Below are 16889 nucleotides of genomic sequence, written 5' to 3' on the forward strand. Positions count from 1 at the left end.
TTTATTTCCTTTTTAATTCTTTTTTTTACTCCACAGTACCCTCGAAATTCTCGCCCTCAACCAAGTCCGGAATGTCATCCTCATCCTCATCATCCTTCTTGCCCTCGCCGGCTTCCTTCTTCTGGAGACTCTGGTAGCTCTCGGCGAGCTTGCGGAGAGAGGCCAGGCTGTCGGGGCCAAGCTGGTTCAGGATACCGGGGACGAGCTCGGTGAGTTCCTTCTCCTCGCCGTTTCCGTAGATGGCGAAGGTGTTGGAGGGGACGGCGGCGTGAACTGTTAGTACGAGTTAGCTATTTTCCTTCTTCCACCTCACTGCACCGCAAAAACTTTGTCCAAAACGAAAATTGAAATGAGCATACCCTTAGGGTTGGAGAAGTGGATGACATTGCCATCCTCCTTGAACATGTTGACCTCCTCGATGGCCTGGATGGGTTGCACGTTCATCTTCTTAAGGGTGGCTTGAAGCTTCTTGTCGTCGGTGGTCGAGGTCTTGTGAACGCGCTTGGTCTTGCGGCGGGGAGTACCTTTGCCTCTGTATTTATCAATGGTCAGTACACTGAGCTGGAGTGTTTGGGTAAATTTTTATAGGCGAGGGATCGGGTTGATGATGTAGATCGATGGTGTATCAACTAGGAACGGCGATGTCATTACGTACCCTGTATAGAAAGTTCAATTAGCATCAAATAATTAATAATTCAAAAGTAAACCTCAACTCCAATTCCATGACCCAGTCTAATATACTAGCGAAGGATTCTTCTTCACAAGCCATCTTCAACGATTCGATGCATATACAACATCATGTGACACCCCATTCCAGCAAGCCCTCACCAAAAACAGCCAAAAAAGAGATAAAAAGAGATATATAAACATACCAATGCGCACGCTCTGCTGGAGCTTGGCCAACTTGGCTTGATCCATCTTGTGGTGAAGCGGCTAAAAGAGAGATTCAATCTCGAATTGGCGCGAAGAAAAAAAGGGCCGCGGGGTGGAACGGGACGGCGCAGCGAGGTATCGTACAAACTGGTCACACAGACACAGGACTTAGAGACAGCCGAGTCGAAGATGATGCTCTCGGAGAGGATGGCGGTGAAGGGAGGGGTCGGGAATAGTAACGATGCAGTCAAGGCGGTCGTGATGGTGGTGGTTGTTGAAGCTCTGTTCAGCGTACCCGCCGATTATTGGTGCGGCCAATCAGCGGTTTGTGTGGAGTGCGAAAATTGGAGATGGAGCCGAGCCGAGTGCGATGCACGACGCCTTTCACGCTGGAGGGATTACGCTACTGCTGGCAGCGATTTACGGGGTCTTATTTAATTGTTGTTGATTCAGCTACACTGTTTCTTTTTTTCTCGTTGATTCTGAGGGTTTATGAGTCTCTGCAGCACGCCCTGCACTACTACGTTCCCTTTGCGGCTCTGCTCGGCTAAACCCTAAGACTGGCGTCCATTACTAAGACGCGGATAGAAATGGAGGGTTTCGACATGAGATGGTATTTGCACGCTTCAATAACATTAGTCTATAGGTGTATTATCCCTCACACGCTGGGAACTCGTCTCAATGCTCTAATGTACACGCGTTCAAACTAAGCCATGCTGCACTCCGCTGTACGATGCTCAACAAAAGGCACACAACACGCTCGAATACAAAACTTTTAGGGAAAAAACAGAGGCCTCTCCTTAGAGATAGGAAACCACCATATTTAAATTGGGGTTTGATTTAATGCTGTCATTCAGTAATGGCAGCCTGGTTCTCGGTCACGCGAGAATGTAAGATAAGGTGGATAGACTCATAAGATCGTAAATTTCGGAAGAATAGACTCAGCGCTCGATATGGTCATTGTGAGCATAGCCATGGAGTCGGCCGAAGACGCCGCTCAGCTTAAACGCAGCTATTTGAAGGGTGTAGATAGGTCGAGTAGGACAAGGGGCAGTCCATTTCGATGGTGTTCGTATCAAAGAGTCGCCAATCTTTGCCGCTAAGGATACTATCCAAGGGATCTCCGACTTGTACCTTCATGGTCTTTGGGAGAATCGATGGAAAGGGCAAATTAGCTGACTGTACACTTAAGCATCCTCTTTCAATCCGCAAATATCAGAGCCAAAGATCTGGTCCACCAAATACCAAAAGCGCCAATACAGGTTTGATTTCATATAATCGAACTTCCCATCTTCACCAAACTGTGGGCCATCTCCAACAATATCTCCTGTGAACCAACTGAGGATAGGGATGGAGCGAAGAACACGCTCAGTCAGTGTAGGCTGCGGAGGAAGAGCTTCGTTAACTGGACGTAGGACCGCACGACGAACTGTAGGAATGTGCGTCATAAACTCTGATTCTGGTTTTGGCTCGAGCTTGGGTTCCGGTACTGCTCGTTGGCGAAGTGTTGCTGTTGTCTGCTCGACTGCGGTAGCAGTGGTAGAGCTAGCAGTTGGACTGGACAGCTGAGATTCCTCCTCGTCGATATCGCCGACAATATTCAGGTTGTTCATCCCGAATGATCTAGGTAATGTGACTCTCTCCATCTCTTTGCTCTGAAGAAACGCGGTGGAATGAGACGTTGTCAGGGTGTGATGCGCTCTTGACCGCGTCCGGTTAGCCTCCAATGATTCTTTTGGTATGGGAATATCTTCGGCGGGACCCTGTCCGTGATAGAGTTCGCAGAAGACGAGATGGCCATCGACCTCTTGCGGGGAGAAGAAACACGCGCGATCAGCTGCCGTGGTCGAGTCGAAAGTGACCTTGATCCAGTGAAGGCCTCCAGCATAGCGCTTTGATTTGCGATTAGCATCAGCGGACAGGTTTGCTCGAATAACGACATCACCCCCACTGAGCATTTGCGACAGCTGGTTGGATGCGCTAGGATCGCTGCGCGAGTAGTCCTCACAGATCACGCCTTGCGAAATGCGTTCGTACTTATCAATCACTTTCCATTCCGACTCCTTGTTCTTGTACCCGTAGAGGATACATTCAGTCGCGACTTTCTCGATGGGTTTCCTTGATCCTTCGAGAGTCGATGACGATGACGATTTGGGAAGAGTGTTGTTTACTCGTTCATCCTCTTGTTGCTGTGCAAATAGTCGACCGAATTCCGCGACATTCGGGTTTTCCTTCTTGGCAGGTGTGCCAGTACGCGTGCGTGATCGTGCATGGTCATAGCGAGCATTTCGTCGGCGGCCAAATGGTCCTGATTCTTCTGGAGGGCGTCTCGGGTTGCGAGTCTCACTAAAGTCTGTGTTAGTTTGAAGTTCCCAGCTGGAAATAGCACAATGGTACTAACTCTTTATACACATATCCCCACGGTAATAAGTTTCCTTTATCATCGCGCGCGCGTTCCTCCTGTGGCACGAAATGATATTCCATCGTGAAAATGCGCGAGAAATATTTTTTGGGCGGCGATGGTAGGTCGCTTGTTTTCGTCGGTGCGAAACGGGGACGGGTGGCTTATATAGCTGCGAATTGGTAGTATCGTGTGGACCAGCACATTTACTGCCTAGATGCAGCTGTTGAAGAAAGGTTCCTGCGATGGCGTGGAGTTGTTGGTGTCTCGTACGGGCTCCAGCGGTGATTGCTGTTCCTACACTGTTTGATCGGTTTGTGTCCCGTGCCCCGGCGTGGGCCGTAGCCCGCATTGCTGTGGCAACCAATCATCAGCGCCTGCCATACACAACGGCCACATACCTCTCTATATGGAAGCCTCAGATATATAACTATGAAATAATCGTTACTGCTGACTTACAGTGGCGGTGCTTCTCGCATGCATACATCTCGGTCGAACAGCTCTCGCTCACATCCTGCACTGCTGTGGCAATCAATCATCAGCGTCTGCCGTATACATTTGCCATAGACCACTCTATATGGAAGCCTCAGATATACAGTTATAAAATACATGTAATCATTACTGCTCACTTACCTTGGCGGCGCATCTTGCATGCGTACATCTCGATCATACAGCGCTCGCTCACGCGCAATGCTTTGGACAAACATCTCGAAGCGTCTTTGGGATTCTCGCTTTCGGGCGGCTGCTCGCAAAATCTGCTCATGAATGTTGTTAACTGCGGCCGTCAAGTCTTGGACAAACCAGTCGAAGCGCTGATCGGATTCTATCTCTTGCTCATAGTCGAGGGCGGCTCTCATGTCCAGGACAAACGACTCGAAGCGTCTCTCAGATTCTATCTCCAAAACGACTTCTCGCAAGTCGCTGGCGGCATCTGTATAGCATATTTCCCATTCGACATCGAGAATGGCAGCCCTGAGATCCTCGACGAAGCAGTCAAATAAACTCGATGTCACTTCTCCGATGATATGTATGGTGGCTGGGAGTAGAAATCTCACTCTCTTAACTCTATCCGAAATGTCCATTTTAAATTGGATTTGTTGCGTCTATTATATAACGCGAAATGATTATGGTGACTGCCTGGTACTTGGGCAAACAAGGACCTAGTTAATAATGACAGGCTTCGCTTTCCCTGATTGAGTATACCCGGCGCTGACCGTCTGAACTCATCTTCTTGCTTTCCAGGATTATCAGATAGCGGTTTACCAGCCCCTGAATTAACATTTGAACACCAAAGGGATAAAAGGAACCTGTTTGTATCAATGAAATCGACTCCCAGGAATTCCCCTATAGTTAGGGTTTGCTCTCCTCTTACTACGAATGCACATGCAAATCGGGCATTTTTGCACCTTCAATACCTTGATGTTGAGTATTTCGCACGAACAATGCCTAGGAAACAAGATGAGATTGATGCTAACCTGAGTTCGGGTACAAAACCTGCCAATATCGATTCATTTCCATACATTATGCGACATCTGACAAAGGCTTTTATGTCGAATATCCACATAACATATTTGTTGTGGGGTTGCGCGTCAAAACAAAGATGGCCAATCTTGTAAGCATGCGAGTCTAAGTGGTCAGTAGGAAGGAATGGGTCTACCTTTTTTCTGACTCTGGCATATGACAGTGTTTCCTCGCTCTCATTTGCCGGGATAAACCTGTGAACCTCAAATTAGTTGCGCTTTCAAATGGACTACCAGGTTTGCAAACACAACTACCGATCACCAGTTTCAGAAAGTGGCGAATAAACACCAAAGTTGTTCCTAAGTTTTTTCAACAACTAGAAACATGTCCTTGTAATGTAAAATAGAAACCTCTGTCCGTCCTGCTTCTATTTTGTCTGTCAATGTAGTGCCGTATAATATACATATGATTCATGTCATTCAGCGCCTATTATTTTCACTAAGGTAGCCACAGCAATCTTTCAGGGCCAGAGTCAACGCTCTCTCAAAACCCTGGTTGCTTGAGAAAAGTTATTCCTGTATCGAGTCCACTCGTCTTGCAAACTTCAGCAAACCCGCCAAGTTCTTCTCTCTTCCTGCTAATCCTCGCTGTGAATTTCTCCAGAGGACAGCTTTCTCCTGGCCCCGAGCTGCAGCCTGGTAGCGGAACAATATCATCATTAACGTTAATGCGGACATAAGTCCCATTAGATACGTTGTCTGATCCACTGCACCGGAGCCGCTCGAAACTGATTCTTCCTCCCATGGGCATCACAGTAGATACCCGCCATACACGATCCTCAGCGACATGCGTGACTGGAAGATGCGGGTCGTATTTAGGGTCAGGAAACAGGTCGAGAACTGTTAGCATGGGCGCAATATCACCATCGTGAACACTAAGTATTCATCAATAAAAAAAACCCATCAAGAAGCAGTCAAAAGAATGCATACAAACTAAAGAATAGTGTCCCGTTTTCGGGCCCAGCTTGCAGAAGCTGCCCCGTAGCATGCAGCCATAACAATCCCATTGCTGCTGCATATTTATTTCCCGGTCCACCTCGATAATAGTGAAGAAGGTCTCTGGCATACTCGAAATGCTCCCATTCTTTGGGAGTGAATAGCTCACACCAGGGACTAGTTCCACGAACAATAGATTCAAATCCACACATCTCTTGCATGCCATATACTTCCAAAGCGGACAAATTTCCCACAGCTTGGTTGTTCTCCTCGTCAACAAGGCGATGCGCTATAAGAGGAATGTACGCATTTTGAAATACCGCCAACATATTCCGGCCATAGTCATGACCCAAGGCAGTATCTTCAATATACCGGACACAAGTGTCGCCGGGGGTTAGGGTATTGGTATGTTGGTCCAGTGTCTCTGGTACTACTTCCACCTCGGCCCTTTGCATCTGTTCCCAGTCAATTCCAAAAACCCCAGCGGCAAAATACTTCGCAGTTTCGATGACACGCTGTGAGTCGCTGGCCCATATTTTAGTTTTGATGCCCTGAGAAGGTAGTAAATGGCCATAGCGAGTACGAAAGCGAGTTCCTGTGGTAAAAGCTCCTAGGGTGCCGGCGTATGGACCAGTGGAAGTGAGTTGGTCGAAATCCCGTTCTGGAACTTGGGTGAAATAGGTCCAGTTATTGAAGAAGGAAAGTGATCCATTCAATGGAACTTCTAAGTCTTTCAAGCGCCTAACAAGCGCTAAATGGCGCTCTCCGGCATTGCGGGTAGGATATCGCTCACTGTGACGTGAAAGCTATAAGGAGAGGAATTGGACTCGATGTTAGTTTTATGAATGTATATTAGAGATTATTCGACCACTTACCATATGCACCTGCTCTACTTCGCATTTATCAGGCAGTGAGTTCTCGATTGAATTGGGTGTTGTTCTTTGAATCCAAGGGCCATTTCCCCCTAGATGGTGCAAAATGTTCCATTCTCGAAATTGGCCCGATGATGAGACGCGTTCCGGGTGAAACCAGGTATTCCAGCCAGCAAAATATGGAGAGTTCGAGGGTCTATTTCCTGATGAACACACTAAATTCGCCGGGAAATGAGATGCAGGTGGTAATACGGGGGTCACTTTTGAATTGAGAAAAATTGATATTATAATAGTCAGAACGCCGAAGCCGACGAGTAGACCAGGAAAGAAATGCATAATTCCCTAATATCTTACACCTGAAATTGCCCGTGTCAAACCCATACCTCCGCACTGGTTCAGATCTGTTTGCGGGGGATGTTGGAGAATGAAAGAAAAAGCTAGTTTGAGCAGATACATGATAGTCGTAGTTCTACCAATGAAGTGTCATCTTTGCCGCTTGCCCCACAGCATTACTTTACCCCTGTCGGATTAATATGAACCAAGATAATTTTAAAGACATGTTAAATATTTCAAATATATTTTTATTAGGGCTGGGAATAAAGGAGACATAAGTTACAAACAATAAATACATGTCACTTGTATATCTGATCTAATTCAACACGTGAATGACAGATCTGCCACTTCGAAAATACGCATCACAGCCATCGTGACGACCGGAGAACTCATGACAACATCATGCAAGCCAGTTTCCAGTATTTCTTCCTGAATCACACCGTTATCCGTTATCCGTTCTCCATTCTACGAGCGAGCCGGCAGCACCTAGATCAACCTTTAAGTCCAGCTTCATCTCTTCAAATTCCTCATAACTTATACCCAAAGGTATCAAAGCGTTAACTGCATACCAGAAGACGACTTTCATAGAATAACATGAAATGTTATAATCATCCTGAACAGATATGATTGTGAGGCGGTCTTCCTTGCTATTAACTTCATTAGCACCAATATACTACACAATGCGGTCTTTACTTAGCCATTTGTCTAGTATAAAGCGTCGGAGGTAATTAAACAGCATAAAAAACTTCTCAGATAGTAATAGGATTAGGGTTATTCCTATCACTTAATAAGTTGAGACCAACATCGCACAATTAACGAATAGCATAACAATAACAGTGTTAGCAAAAGTTACTGGCAGGGACTACAGTGCAAGCTGTTCAGACACAATAAATCCTTACTACAGTGCTCTAGACTGATCAAATATAAGGATTCAAGAGGGAAGGATACCTGCGACTTTCATAGTCCAGTCTACAACAGTAAGCGCATCTAGTATAGGACCCCTCGCAGATAATGAGCCTATGCTTCATCCAAATCCACAATAATCAAATGCCAAGACATAAATCTTACCAGATTGACTAACGGGTAATACATGGTAGTTAGGGACTTTATATCCTAAACCAACAGTACCCTTAGCACCGTGCATAAGAAGAATCAAATCAGCATTAGGATTATCACGCAATAGTTAGAATTTAAATCTAGGCGTGATGTCTAAAACGAAACCAATCAGCTCCACAATCAGAGATTCTTCATGCTTGCGATATAATTCGATTGGGAGAATATGTCAAATGTAGGGGTGCTCACCGTAAGGTGTTCTAACTTAGAAAGGAGTGACTTGGTTCTTTAAGAAACCAAAAGTTTTGGGGACATTAAGATTCTTAAACCACATCATCTGAATAGCGTGCAGGTATACAGCATGAGGTTGAAATACAGATATGGTGAGCAGTGCCAGCATTGTTGCATACAGCCCGACAGCGGCGGCTATCGAAATGGAAGTATATCCAAAAAAAAAAAAAAAGATTAGTGATAATCTTGCTGCCAGCCATACTGGATCGTTATTCTTCTTCTGCTGAAGCTCTACGCGCCGTCGGGCTGCAGCCAACAACCTATATACCCGAGTCCGATGTGGCATTTGATAAAGCGCCGTAAACTCAACCAGAAGTAACTAGGACAGCTGGCTCTAATAATATTCCTGAATTGTTCTTCACTTCCCACAATGAAGCGGGGAGGTCGTTTTGTGACTCACTTCACCACCCAGCAAATGCAGAGACAGCTCCTGACAATGGAGTCCCTCGACGTCAGTCCGCCTTGCCTGGTTTATTGCACCGGGCGATCATTTTCTGATTACGTTGACACGAATATCGCTCACTAAACGGACTTTTCCTGTCATATGTTCATGCTATTGTGGCGGCTCCGCTCCCTAGTCAATTATTTTAGCCAATCACCCAGAGGCGTGCTTTCCACGTCCGTACTTTGAAGCATTTCAAACGACTTGCTCACCACGACGTAACAGCCTTTCGATGTGGCATTAAGTCTTCAATTTCTTCGCGCACTGCCAGGCGATCTCGGTGTTGGAGTATGGGAATAGTGTAAGGCGTCCAGGGGCGCGAGAGCGATCTGTTAGACACCAAGGTTTGGATAACTCCGACTAAGATCGCGTGCATTATCCATCCAAATCACAGCAGAATAATGCCCAGTTCAATCATCTAGGCAACAACCCTGATTTATTTCGTAGCAAGCAAGAGCAATTCCACCCACCATTCCATGAGTCACCAAGTTTTGTGATGCCGATTGAGACTTTCTGATCGATCAGACTAAACTTGCGACTCAGACTCAGCAACAAATAGCCCTTTACCATTGAATCTCCTAATGCCGCAGATTTCATCAATTTTAAGAAATATTTTCGAAAATATTCCGAATTTTCAAGTCGCAATCGTTCGATATTCTCCGGCACTGCACTTAGAACAGTGTTACCTCGGACCATATCATTTTGAAAGTCAGTTGGAAAATATTAGAGGAAAATGACGGGAGGGTTGGGAATGTATACTAAGGCAATATTACAGCGTTTTGTTGGGTTTGAAATTGAAGATGTTTATGGTACAGAGCTGGATCAACGCCGTAGGAGTCTGATACTGCTTCCAACCAGTCCAAACTAGAAAATCCGCGTAGGAAAAGTAGACGCGCTTTGTTTTGTCCCGGCAGCTGCTCCGAGAAGTTCTGGAGACTAGTGGCACAGGGTGAAATACTAAAGAGCTCTTTTTGGGGCCGTCATAGATCACCACGAATGGTTCATCGGAGGTCAGCGGCGAATGCCCGTTGACATTTATTTGCTGAAGGAAACCTGCCAGTGCTACATAGTCGTTCCTAGGGTATAGACTATGTCTACCTCCCAACTTCGAGTGAGCGATAATTTTGGATAATACGGTTTTCGGTTCCTCTGAGAATAGCATTGAAGATGAGCAAAGCACATCTGGGCAGGGAAGAAACACCAGGCGTATTAACTTGCTCATTTTCGTCTTTTCGGGCAGACAGACATAATAGACGTGACTTAGAAGACTATTGACGGCTGCAAAAATTAAAGACTTAATGTACCTTTACGTGTCAAGACTACCGAAAAAGGTCGTCCTCGGACTACAGCTCAAGTAGCGATGGCACCAACAAGACACAAATCACATTACCTAACATGACCGCTACAATATGTTGCTTTTAATAGCATCTTCGTACTCGTTAGGTGCTCCTGATGTCTTTTTTCTGAAATACCTACTTACAACCTATTATAAAAGGCAGGGTCCATTTTGGGCCTAATTCTTTTTTATTCGGCTATATAATAGATTTAAATAGCGCTATAAATCGAGCCTTATATTCTTCTTCTGGCCCTCAGATTAAACTGCTTAGTGTCATTATCAAATCTCTTTTGCTTTTCCTTGGAACTTTGGATGAATTTTTCTAAACGAAGTATATCATGCGTGAAGCTCCATCAGTATCAAAGCTTTGGTCATCACACTGACCACAGTGTGAATGGCAGGGAGTGTGATGGCTGTGGCAGCCTGAGTAGTAGAGAGGATTCACCATCCTCAATATTCTAGGCTTTTGGCCCAGCGGCTTATTGTTAATGAAACTTCTATTACACGGTCGTGACATGCTTAACTACTTTCTATGGCATTCAGTGATGGAATTTTTGTTATGAAGTTCAGGGATGTTAAAGAGATCTACTAGCAAATTAAAGGGAAAAAAGCTAAAGATCTTAGCTTGCGACATTTTTTGCAAAAACAGCGCCCAGAGTCTCACACCTTTTGCAACCAACAGATAATGGCTGGTTACTTTCGCCAATTTCAACCGCTTCGTGATCTCGCTTTCCGTGGCTATTCTTGATAATTGAATCAAGGGTCTGTCTCAACCCATTCCCCCGGAATGTGGAGAGGCGGGTCTTCAACCAGTGCCCAGAAGTCCCCAGCAAATTCGTCTGTAGGTTCGTCCCACCATATATCCCAATCTTCCACTTCTGGACCAAACTTGAAGCCCAGAAGATGCCACGTCCCATCAGGACGACGCCCGGAATAGCGCAATTTAACGTGCCACACGAAAGATCTCTTTATCTGTTGATGATGGTCATGGAGTAGCTGGTTCTCGCGGTGCCCATACCTACAGAGGTCGATACCAGTCTGTTTCAACATACGGAGCCAAGTTCGAATGGCCTTCATGCAACAGCTTGGGCCGTGTATAACAGTGTAGTTGCAAATAATGCGAACAAGTGGAGTAAATGTGCAGTTCTCATGCGGCGTAAAAGGCATAAACTGCGTCTCCCACGATTTCGGACCTTCAAGTACATGAAGGTCCTGACAGTTCCGAATGACTTCTCTGGCAAAAGAAATCCATCTGGGGAATTCAGCCTCCGGTAATTGTCTGCGAACCATGTTCTCCTCAAGCCTAACTATTATATCTGAGGCCGTATGTATCAGGGATGCTTCTGTATCCACCGTATTGCACACTACTTGTGGGCCCTCGGACCACTCAGGACCCAATAAAAACATCATATATTCGATCGTGCTCGGACAAGGAACAAGCTCACGCGCTTTGGCCAGTCGGGATGAGAGACTAGTTTGAATGTGCCCAGGACAAGCCAGCGGCTGCATCGCTTGAAACTGCTCCCAAATTGGCGTAATCGGGCAGTTGCAAGCTTGTTGATCGATTTCAACGTCAGGTCCGACATCTGGGATAAATCCAGTATCTGAGATGTCATTGACAAACTTAAGTAATTTTGTCGTTGAGGGTACGGTATAGAATGTAGTCCACTTGAATATGAAATCTACCGGGATCCTGACCAGGGCATACATGTCAGGCACATATCAAGTTAGGAATTTATAGGTGGGGTGATATAAATGGATGTCCAATGTGTCGCATTCTGGATGAAATAATTGAGATTGTTGTGCGGTTGAAGTACTTACATGCCAGAGTTGTTGGTCTCATTGGGGCTAACATCTAATCCGAGCAGAAATTTGACCATTTCCCCATTCATGCTATGCGCTGCATACTGAGCAAGATAGCAGGTTAGAAGACGCTGTTTTATCGCCGCCACCGAGATGACTAGCTTACATGCAATAACGTCCAGCCGAGATCGTCCCGATCGTGGGGCATCGCTTCTCTAGTCATCATCAACTTCTTGAGCTGATGGATATCCCCTCGTTGCGTAGCCTGGAAACATTCTGAGCCACGTGGCCTGATGGAATAGATGCGAAGATTCGCATCCCAGCCAGCGTATGACCTGCGAACGTTCAAGTCCCAAGAATGCATCCAGCCAGCGAGCCACAATGGAGGATGGAATTCCACAACATGGCTGTTATACGCGCGCTCCAAAGCCAGTCTTTCAGTGGTTGACGTCGTCTTCCACGGCCCAGTTCCGTTGACCCGCGCCTGGGATATTTCTGCCCGGAGCCGAGGAGGATTGTCAGTGGGATCGCCGTCTTCATTGTGACAACAACCTGTGCTCTGATCTTGGTCTATGAGAGCGAGTTCCTGGCGGCTAGAGCTCGCATTGAGCAGAGAAACAACCTTAGCAGCTATGAGATCGGGCTTCACCGTGTTTTGCGCTCTGCAACTTGTTACTTTAATCGTCTGGGAAGAAGAGTCGAGAGGGCTGTCGGAGCACAATTGTGGTATTCATTTGGTCCACAACATGGAAAAGACGTGCGACACTCACATTAGGTAGCTATTTTGCGCTACATGTAGAATTCTTACTGCGTTCGCCAACCTATTCTCTATAGCTCCCAATTGCTTCCTTTTCAGGACAGCCTTCACGATGCCGAGCTTCTTCTGGCGCCGCTTTGCCGAATCTATCTGGGCGGACAAATCGGTTACGATGCCTGTTAACTTCTGTAGAGCAATACGGCAATATTTGGCGCTTTTCTTTGCCGCTGTACCGTCCCAGACATGGGAGGGAAGAATGTTCTGGTTGAATATCTGCTCTGCCTCCCACAACGCAGGGTCAAGGCAGTCAATTTGGTCTATCAGGTCTTGTATAATGTTTTCGGTATCTTCGACTTCGTTCCAGAGCTGCTTGAGCTTTAGAACAGCACTTCCCGTAGCCTGAGCAAGCTGAGCTATCGCGATTCCGCTCGCGACAATGCCAAGAACTTCACTCATGGCTTCAACGACAAAGCTTTGGGTCCAACTACGATTTGATGAATTCGATTGCTTTGTTGATAGGCTTGGCGGGAATTAAATAGAGCAGAATAGTGAATCTTGATTGCGAGGCGATCGAACTAAAGTTGGCTGTGGGGAAACTCCGCCCATTACGAAGCGATACTCGACACCAATGTGCAGATCTAGGCAAATATGGGGGTTTGGGCTGGACTGACAGAACCAACATCATTAGTTTGTCATAAGGGCAGTTAGGTAGGCTAGGTTAGGCTGAACATGAGGCTGTGTTCAAGGCTATGGCGAACTGCACAAGCCAATCATTCAGCACAACTGTTGCATAGGACCAATCCCGCTCAGGAGTCATCTCGCTCAAGAGAGATCTCGTTTAAAAAGAGTCTCACGCAGGAGACCATCCACTTAAGATATCTACGTGAGTGCCTGTCACAAACCCGTCTCACAAGAGAGATTTTGCTTTAAAGAAGTCCTACGCTAGAGGTATATCGCTTAGGACATTTCTCGCATAAGAGTCATGCTGAGACCAATAAAAATTATGAGAATAGTCTCGCCGCAATTTGGGATTCCAATTTTGGCCTCTGGTCCATTTCTGGCACCGGCATACTAGAGACAATATAGCGATGGATGGTCCCCCGAGTGTCGCGCCACAGGGGTTGACTAGTAAATTACAGCGCCAACGTTGGTCTCTATTGAGTCAAGTTTGATGGGAGAAGCCAGGGTACAGGTAACCCTCCCTATTATAAGTAGAGTTATCAGCGTGGGTCCACAACTATAGCTTGATCAAGCCGACTTATAAATTCGTAGTCTGAGGCGCAAAGAAGAATAGTGAATCAAAATACAGATTGTGCCTACGTATACGGATATTTACATATTTACCACCCCTATTGACAGAGCAGAAATAATGACCCCATAAATATTGTAATTACCTGTTAGGTTTCTTTTTTTGGTCTATTATCACGCAAGGTTGCTTCAGTTTTCTGCACTAATGCAGCACTGGCAAAAGAAAGCAACGAATGCATTACCCCAAAACGGAAAAAAGGTAGCACAGTGTAATTTCGAATCCTTGCAAAACCCTTACGACCGTGGTAGACTATTTTACAAGTTACACAAAGCAATTTAATTTGATGAGGCCTAACAGCTACGAGTAAGTTTACTATTTCACGTAGAGTTGGTTACTTCATCCTATGTTGGCTAAGGCTGAGTCCTAGATGTCTAAACTTGTCAGGGCCAGGTCCCACATTTTCAAGCAGTGCAAATCATCCTAGTAGAACCGGGGATACTTTAGCCTTTCGTACACGCCAAGTTGACTCTCAAACCTTTTAACGCGATATCAGATTACTTAGGATGTTACCACTAAATCTGACAATCTTGTTTTGGTTTTTTACGGCCGTACTCCACTTTCTTAGGTGACAGGGATAGGTTTAGGGCTGGCTTTAGGATAAGTCTTTGGAATGATCGTGCACGTGGTTTTGGTTTCTCTTAAGTATATGCAAAGAGACTAAACGATACCTAGACTATTTCATATTTAGACTTTCACTCTATATATAATCTCTTTCAAATATATTAGATTTTCATTTGATATAAATACCAAATATGCCTATTAATATCCAGATTTGGATTAAAAGACTAATGAAATCCTCCGTCAGAAGTTCAGAAGCTATTGAGATACAATCGAAACAATACTAGAAATTCGTGGTTTAGAAGATTCCGTTGTGCAACAACTCGAATCGATATCTAACAAGTTAAGAGATATGCGGGATCGTTGACGTTTCAAGTGTTTAGATATCAATATTAGACTCTAGGTATCTATTAAATTATTCAACTTTCAGAAGATGGTTAGCTGAAATGCTAGGTGTTTTGAAACGAAAATTTTCAGTCATTCTAAGCTGACAAAATGGACAATGCGCCATATTCCCATTCATCCACCCGCAGATCCCGGCAGTACCGCGACCGCCCTGTAGAAGGGAGCACAAACTCTATCCGACCAGCCACATACGGACTCTATGACGATTCTAAAGACAGCCCGCTCGCGGCTCAAGATTAGCCGAACCCTGCCGAGCATCCGCAGTTCCACCCCGACATGTCAACAACAAGGCGTGCGATAACTAGTTAGTTATTGATTCAACACATTAGTAAGTATATAGTAGATCTTATTCTCGTGGGGTTTCATATATATCTTCTGCTTTACGATGATATAGAATGTGAGGTTGTATCAGAGGTCAACCTTGCTCAGGAATGTACTGCACCAGCTTGCTCTAGCACCTCACATCAAATTCTTGAGAGCATACCAATTCTTGGCTTTGACAAGTATCGTCTCCTATGCCTTTCTATCCAAAAGCATTCCACCCAGAACGCATAAGCATTCTACATGCTTCGATCCGGCACTCTAGCCTCGCCGTTCTTCGAGCTGCAGGGATTAATCTCATCTTGCTTCAATGCCTGTTCCTAGCACTCTTCTCTTACGTCTTCGGATCGCTCTCTCAGCAAAACACACATGTTCACAACATCAATATCGTCTTCGTCGACTACGATGATGACGGACTGATCGGATCTGCGGTGCGAGAGGCCTACCAGCAGCTGGAAGGCCCTGCGTTCCCTTCCTTGGTTGAGCAGTCTCCCTCACAATACCCAGAACCAAGCACGCTTTTCTCTACTGTCTGCAACATCGACTACTGGGGAGCACTTTATATAGCACCGAATGCTTCGACCCGATTAGCTGCCGCACTCACAGGTAGCGGAGTCTACAATCCCGACGAAGTCTTCACACTCATCTGGAACGAAGCACGCTATCCTAGCACTATAGATAGTGCCCTCGTAAACAACCTGGGTGTATTATTAGACATGGCACGCATATCCTATTCCAAGCTCAATGGAACTCAACCCATCCTGAGTATGCTAAATGGCACCGATCCGGTCGCCGTCGCAACTTTCGCCAACCCTTGGGTATTACAATCAAACAATATTCTGCCAACCACCCAGGGCGAGAGACTAGTCTTCAACACGATAATGATTATTCTGATTCTGTTGCAAGAATTCTTCTACGTGGGTATTGTCAACGCAATCCTTGCAAAATCACAATTCTATTCTCGTCTGGCATCCCACCATATCGTTTTCTTTCGCCTTTTTATCTCTTTAATCTACACCTTTATCGGTTCGTTATGTACCGCTGGAGCAATATGGGCTTTCCGATACGGATGGCACGTCAACGCGAATCAGTTTGTGCTTACATGGGTCGTCATCTGGCTTTTTGCACACCTCAATTTTCTGGCCTTTGATGTCTTCACTATATGGATTCCCGTGCAGTACGTTCCCATGGCACTAGTGACATGGATCGTGCTAAATGTGACGTCGATTCTCCTCCCATTTGAACTATCACCAGCATTCTATAAATGGGCTTACGCCATCCCGGCTCATAGTGTATTTCAGGTGTTGATTGATGTCTGGTCTTCCGGTTGCAATCCTCAATTGAGCTATGCATTGCCTGTTCTTTTTGCTTATGAGATTGTGGGCTTGGCCTTGACTTCTATTGGTGTCTATCGACGTGCTCACTACGCGGGATTGGCGCAGGAAAAGGTAGAGAAGGTGATTCAGTCGACAGGAGGAGAGCACCCGGGATGACAAAAGAAATAGGAATATCGAAAAAGTCATTAACTGATGTAATGCATTTATATTCGCGAAAGTAATTGAAAACTTTCGTGTAGTTTCAAGCCCTTTGTTTTATTCGTTATACCACTGTACTACCAGCTAGCGATATCTGCATAGACATTTTGATGGATTGAGTATACATATATAAGTAAACTAACA

The 16889-nt window shown here is 45.6% G+C and overlaps 7 protein-coding genes across 7 annotated transcripts; 1 reads left to right on the plus strand and 6 right to left on the minus strand.

Moving 5' to 3' along the window:
- Nucleotides 1–25: 25 nt before the first annotated feature.
- Nucleotides 26–918, minus strand: BGW36DRAFT_285999 (nascent polypeptide-associated complex subunit beta; the record flags this gene model as incomplete). The annotated part of the gene is made up of 3 exons (XM_046210373.1): nucleotides 26–273; nucleotides 360–532; nucleotides 869–918. 3 exons carry the CDS (start codon nucleotides 916–918, stop codon nucleotides 26–28), a joined length of 471 nt encoding a protein of 156 aa, XP_046078203.1.
- A 1142-nt stretch (nucleotides 919–2060) lies between these two features.
- On the minus strand, nucleotides 2061–3357 carry BGW36DRAFT_284880 (uncharacterized protein; the record flags this gene model as incomplete). Its single annotated transcript, XM_046210272.1, has 2 exons — nucleotides 2061–3219; nucleotides 3275–3357. 2 exons carry the CDS (start codon nucleotides 3355–3357, stop codon nucleotides 2061–2063), a joined length of 1242 nt encoding a protein of 413 aa, XP_046078204.1.
- Nucleotides 3358–3571: 214 nt separating this feature from the next.
- BGW36DRAFT_353986 (uncharacterized protein) lies at nucleotides 3572–4356 on the minus strand (the record flags this gene model as incomplete). The annotated part of the gene is made up of 4 exons (XM_046213484.1): nucleotides 3572–3628; nucleotides 3676–3679; nucleotides 3734–3847; nucleotides 3908–4356. The coding sequence occupies 4 exons, from the start codon at nucleotides 4354–4356 to the stop codon at nucleotides 3572–3574; spliced, it is 624 nt and encodes a 207-aa protein (XP_046078205.1).
- Nucleotides 4357–5278: 922 nt separating this feature from the next.
- On the minus strand, nucleotides 5279–6938 carry BGW36DRAFT_286078 (histidine phosphatase superfamily; the record flags this gene model as incomplete). The annotated part of the gene is made up of 3 exons (XM_046210381.1): nucleotides 5279–5669; nucleotides 5725–6536; nucleotides 6606–6938. The coding sequence occupies 3 exons, from the start codon at nucleotides 6936–6938 to the stop codon at nucleotides 5279–5281; spliced, it is 1536 nt and encodes a 511-aa protein (XP_046078206.1).
- Nucleotides 6939–7196: 258 nt separating this feature from the next.
- BGW36DRAFT_413474 (uncharacterized protein) lies at nucleotides 7197–8388 on the minus strand (the record flags this gene model as incomplete). The annotated part of the gene is made up of 8 exons (XM_046219253.1): nucleotides 7197–7364; nucleotides 7405–7582; nucleotides 7610–7718; nucleotides 7746–7787; nucleotides 7884–7952; nucleotides 7974–8064; nucleotides 8152–8187; nucleotides 8269–8388. 8 exons carry the CDS (start codon nucleotides 8386–8388, stop codon nucleotides 7257–7259), a joined length of 753 nt encoding a protein of 250 aa, XP_046078207.1. The 3' UTR covers nucleotides 7197–7256.
- Nucleotides 8389–10813: 2425 nt separating this feature from the next.
- BGW36DRAFT_353988 (uncharacterized protein) lies at nucleotides 10814–13073 on the minus strand (the record flags this gene model as incomplete). The annotated part of the gene is made up of 4 exons (XM_046213485.1): nucleotides 10814–11750; nucleotides 11879–11964; nucleotides 12027–12567; nucleotides 12631–13073. 4 exons carry the CDS (start codon nucleotides 13071–13073, stop codon nucleotides 10814–10816), a joined length of 2007 nt encoding a protein of 668 aa, XP_046078208.1.
- A 2069-nt stretch (nucleotides 13074–15142) lies between these two features.
- On the plus strand, nucleotides 15143–16860 carry BGW36DRAFT_367840 (nitrosoguanidine resistance protein SNG1). The gene has a single exon (XM_046214922.1). It carries the CDS (start codon nucleotides 15405–15407, stop codon nucleotides 16701–16703), a length of 1299 nt encoding a protein of 432 aa, XP_046078209.1. The 5' UTR covers nucleotides 15143–15404; the 3' UTR covers nucleotides 16704–16860.
- Nucleotides 16861–16889: the final 29 nt, after the last annotated feature.

This window comes from Talaromyces proteolyticus, assembly GCF_021365285.1.
Source record: "Talaromyces proteolyticus strain PMI_201 chromosome Unknown BGW36scaffold_1, whole genome shotgun sequence".
Taxonomy (NCBI): Eukaryota; Fungi; Ascomycota; class Eurotiomycetes; order Eurotiales; family Trichocomaceae; genus Talaromyces; species Talaromyces proteolyticus.

What these genes read in the sequence shown, in the direction of transcription:
- BGW36DRAFT_367840 (XM_046214922.1), top strand. Translation starts at nt 15,405, where the DNA reads ATGCCTTTCTATCCAAAAGCATTCCACCCAGAACGCATAAGCATTCTA.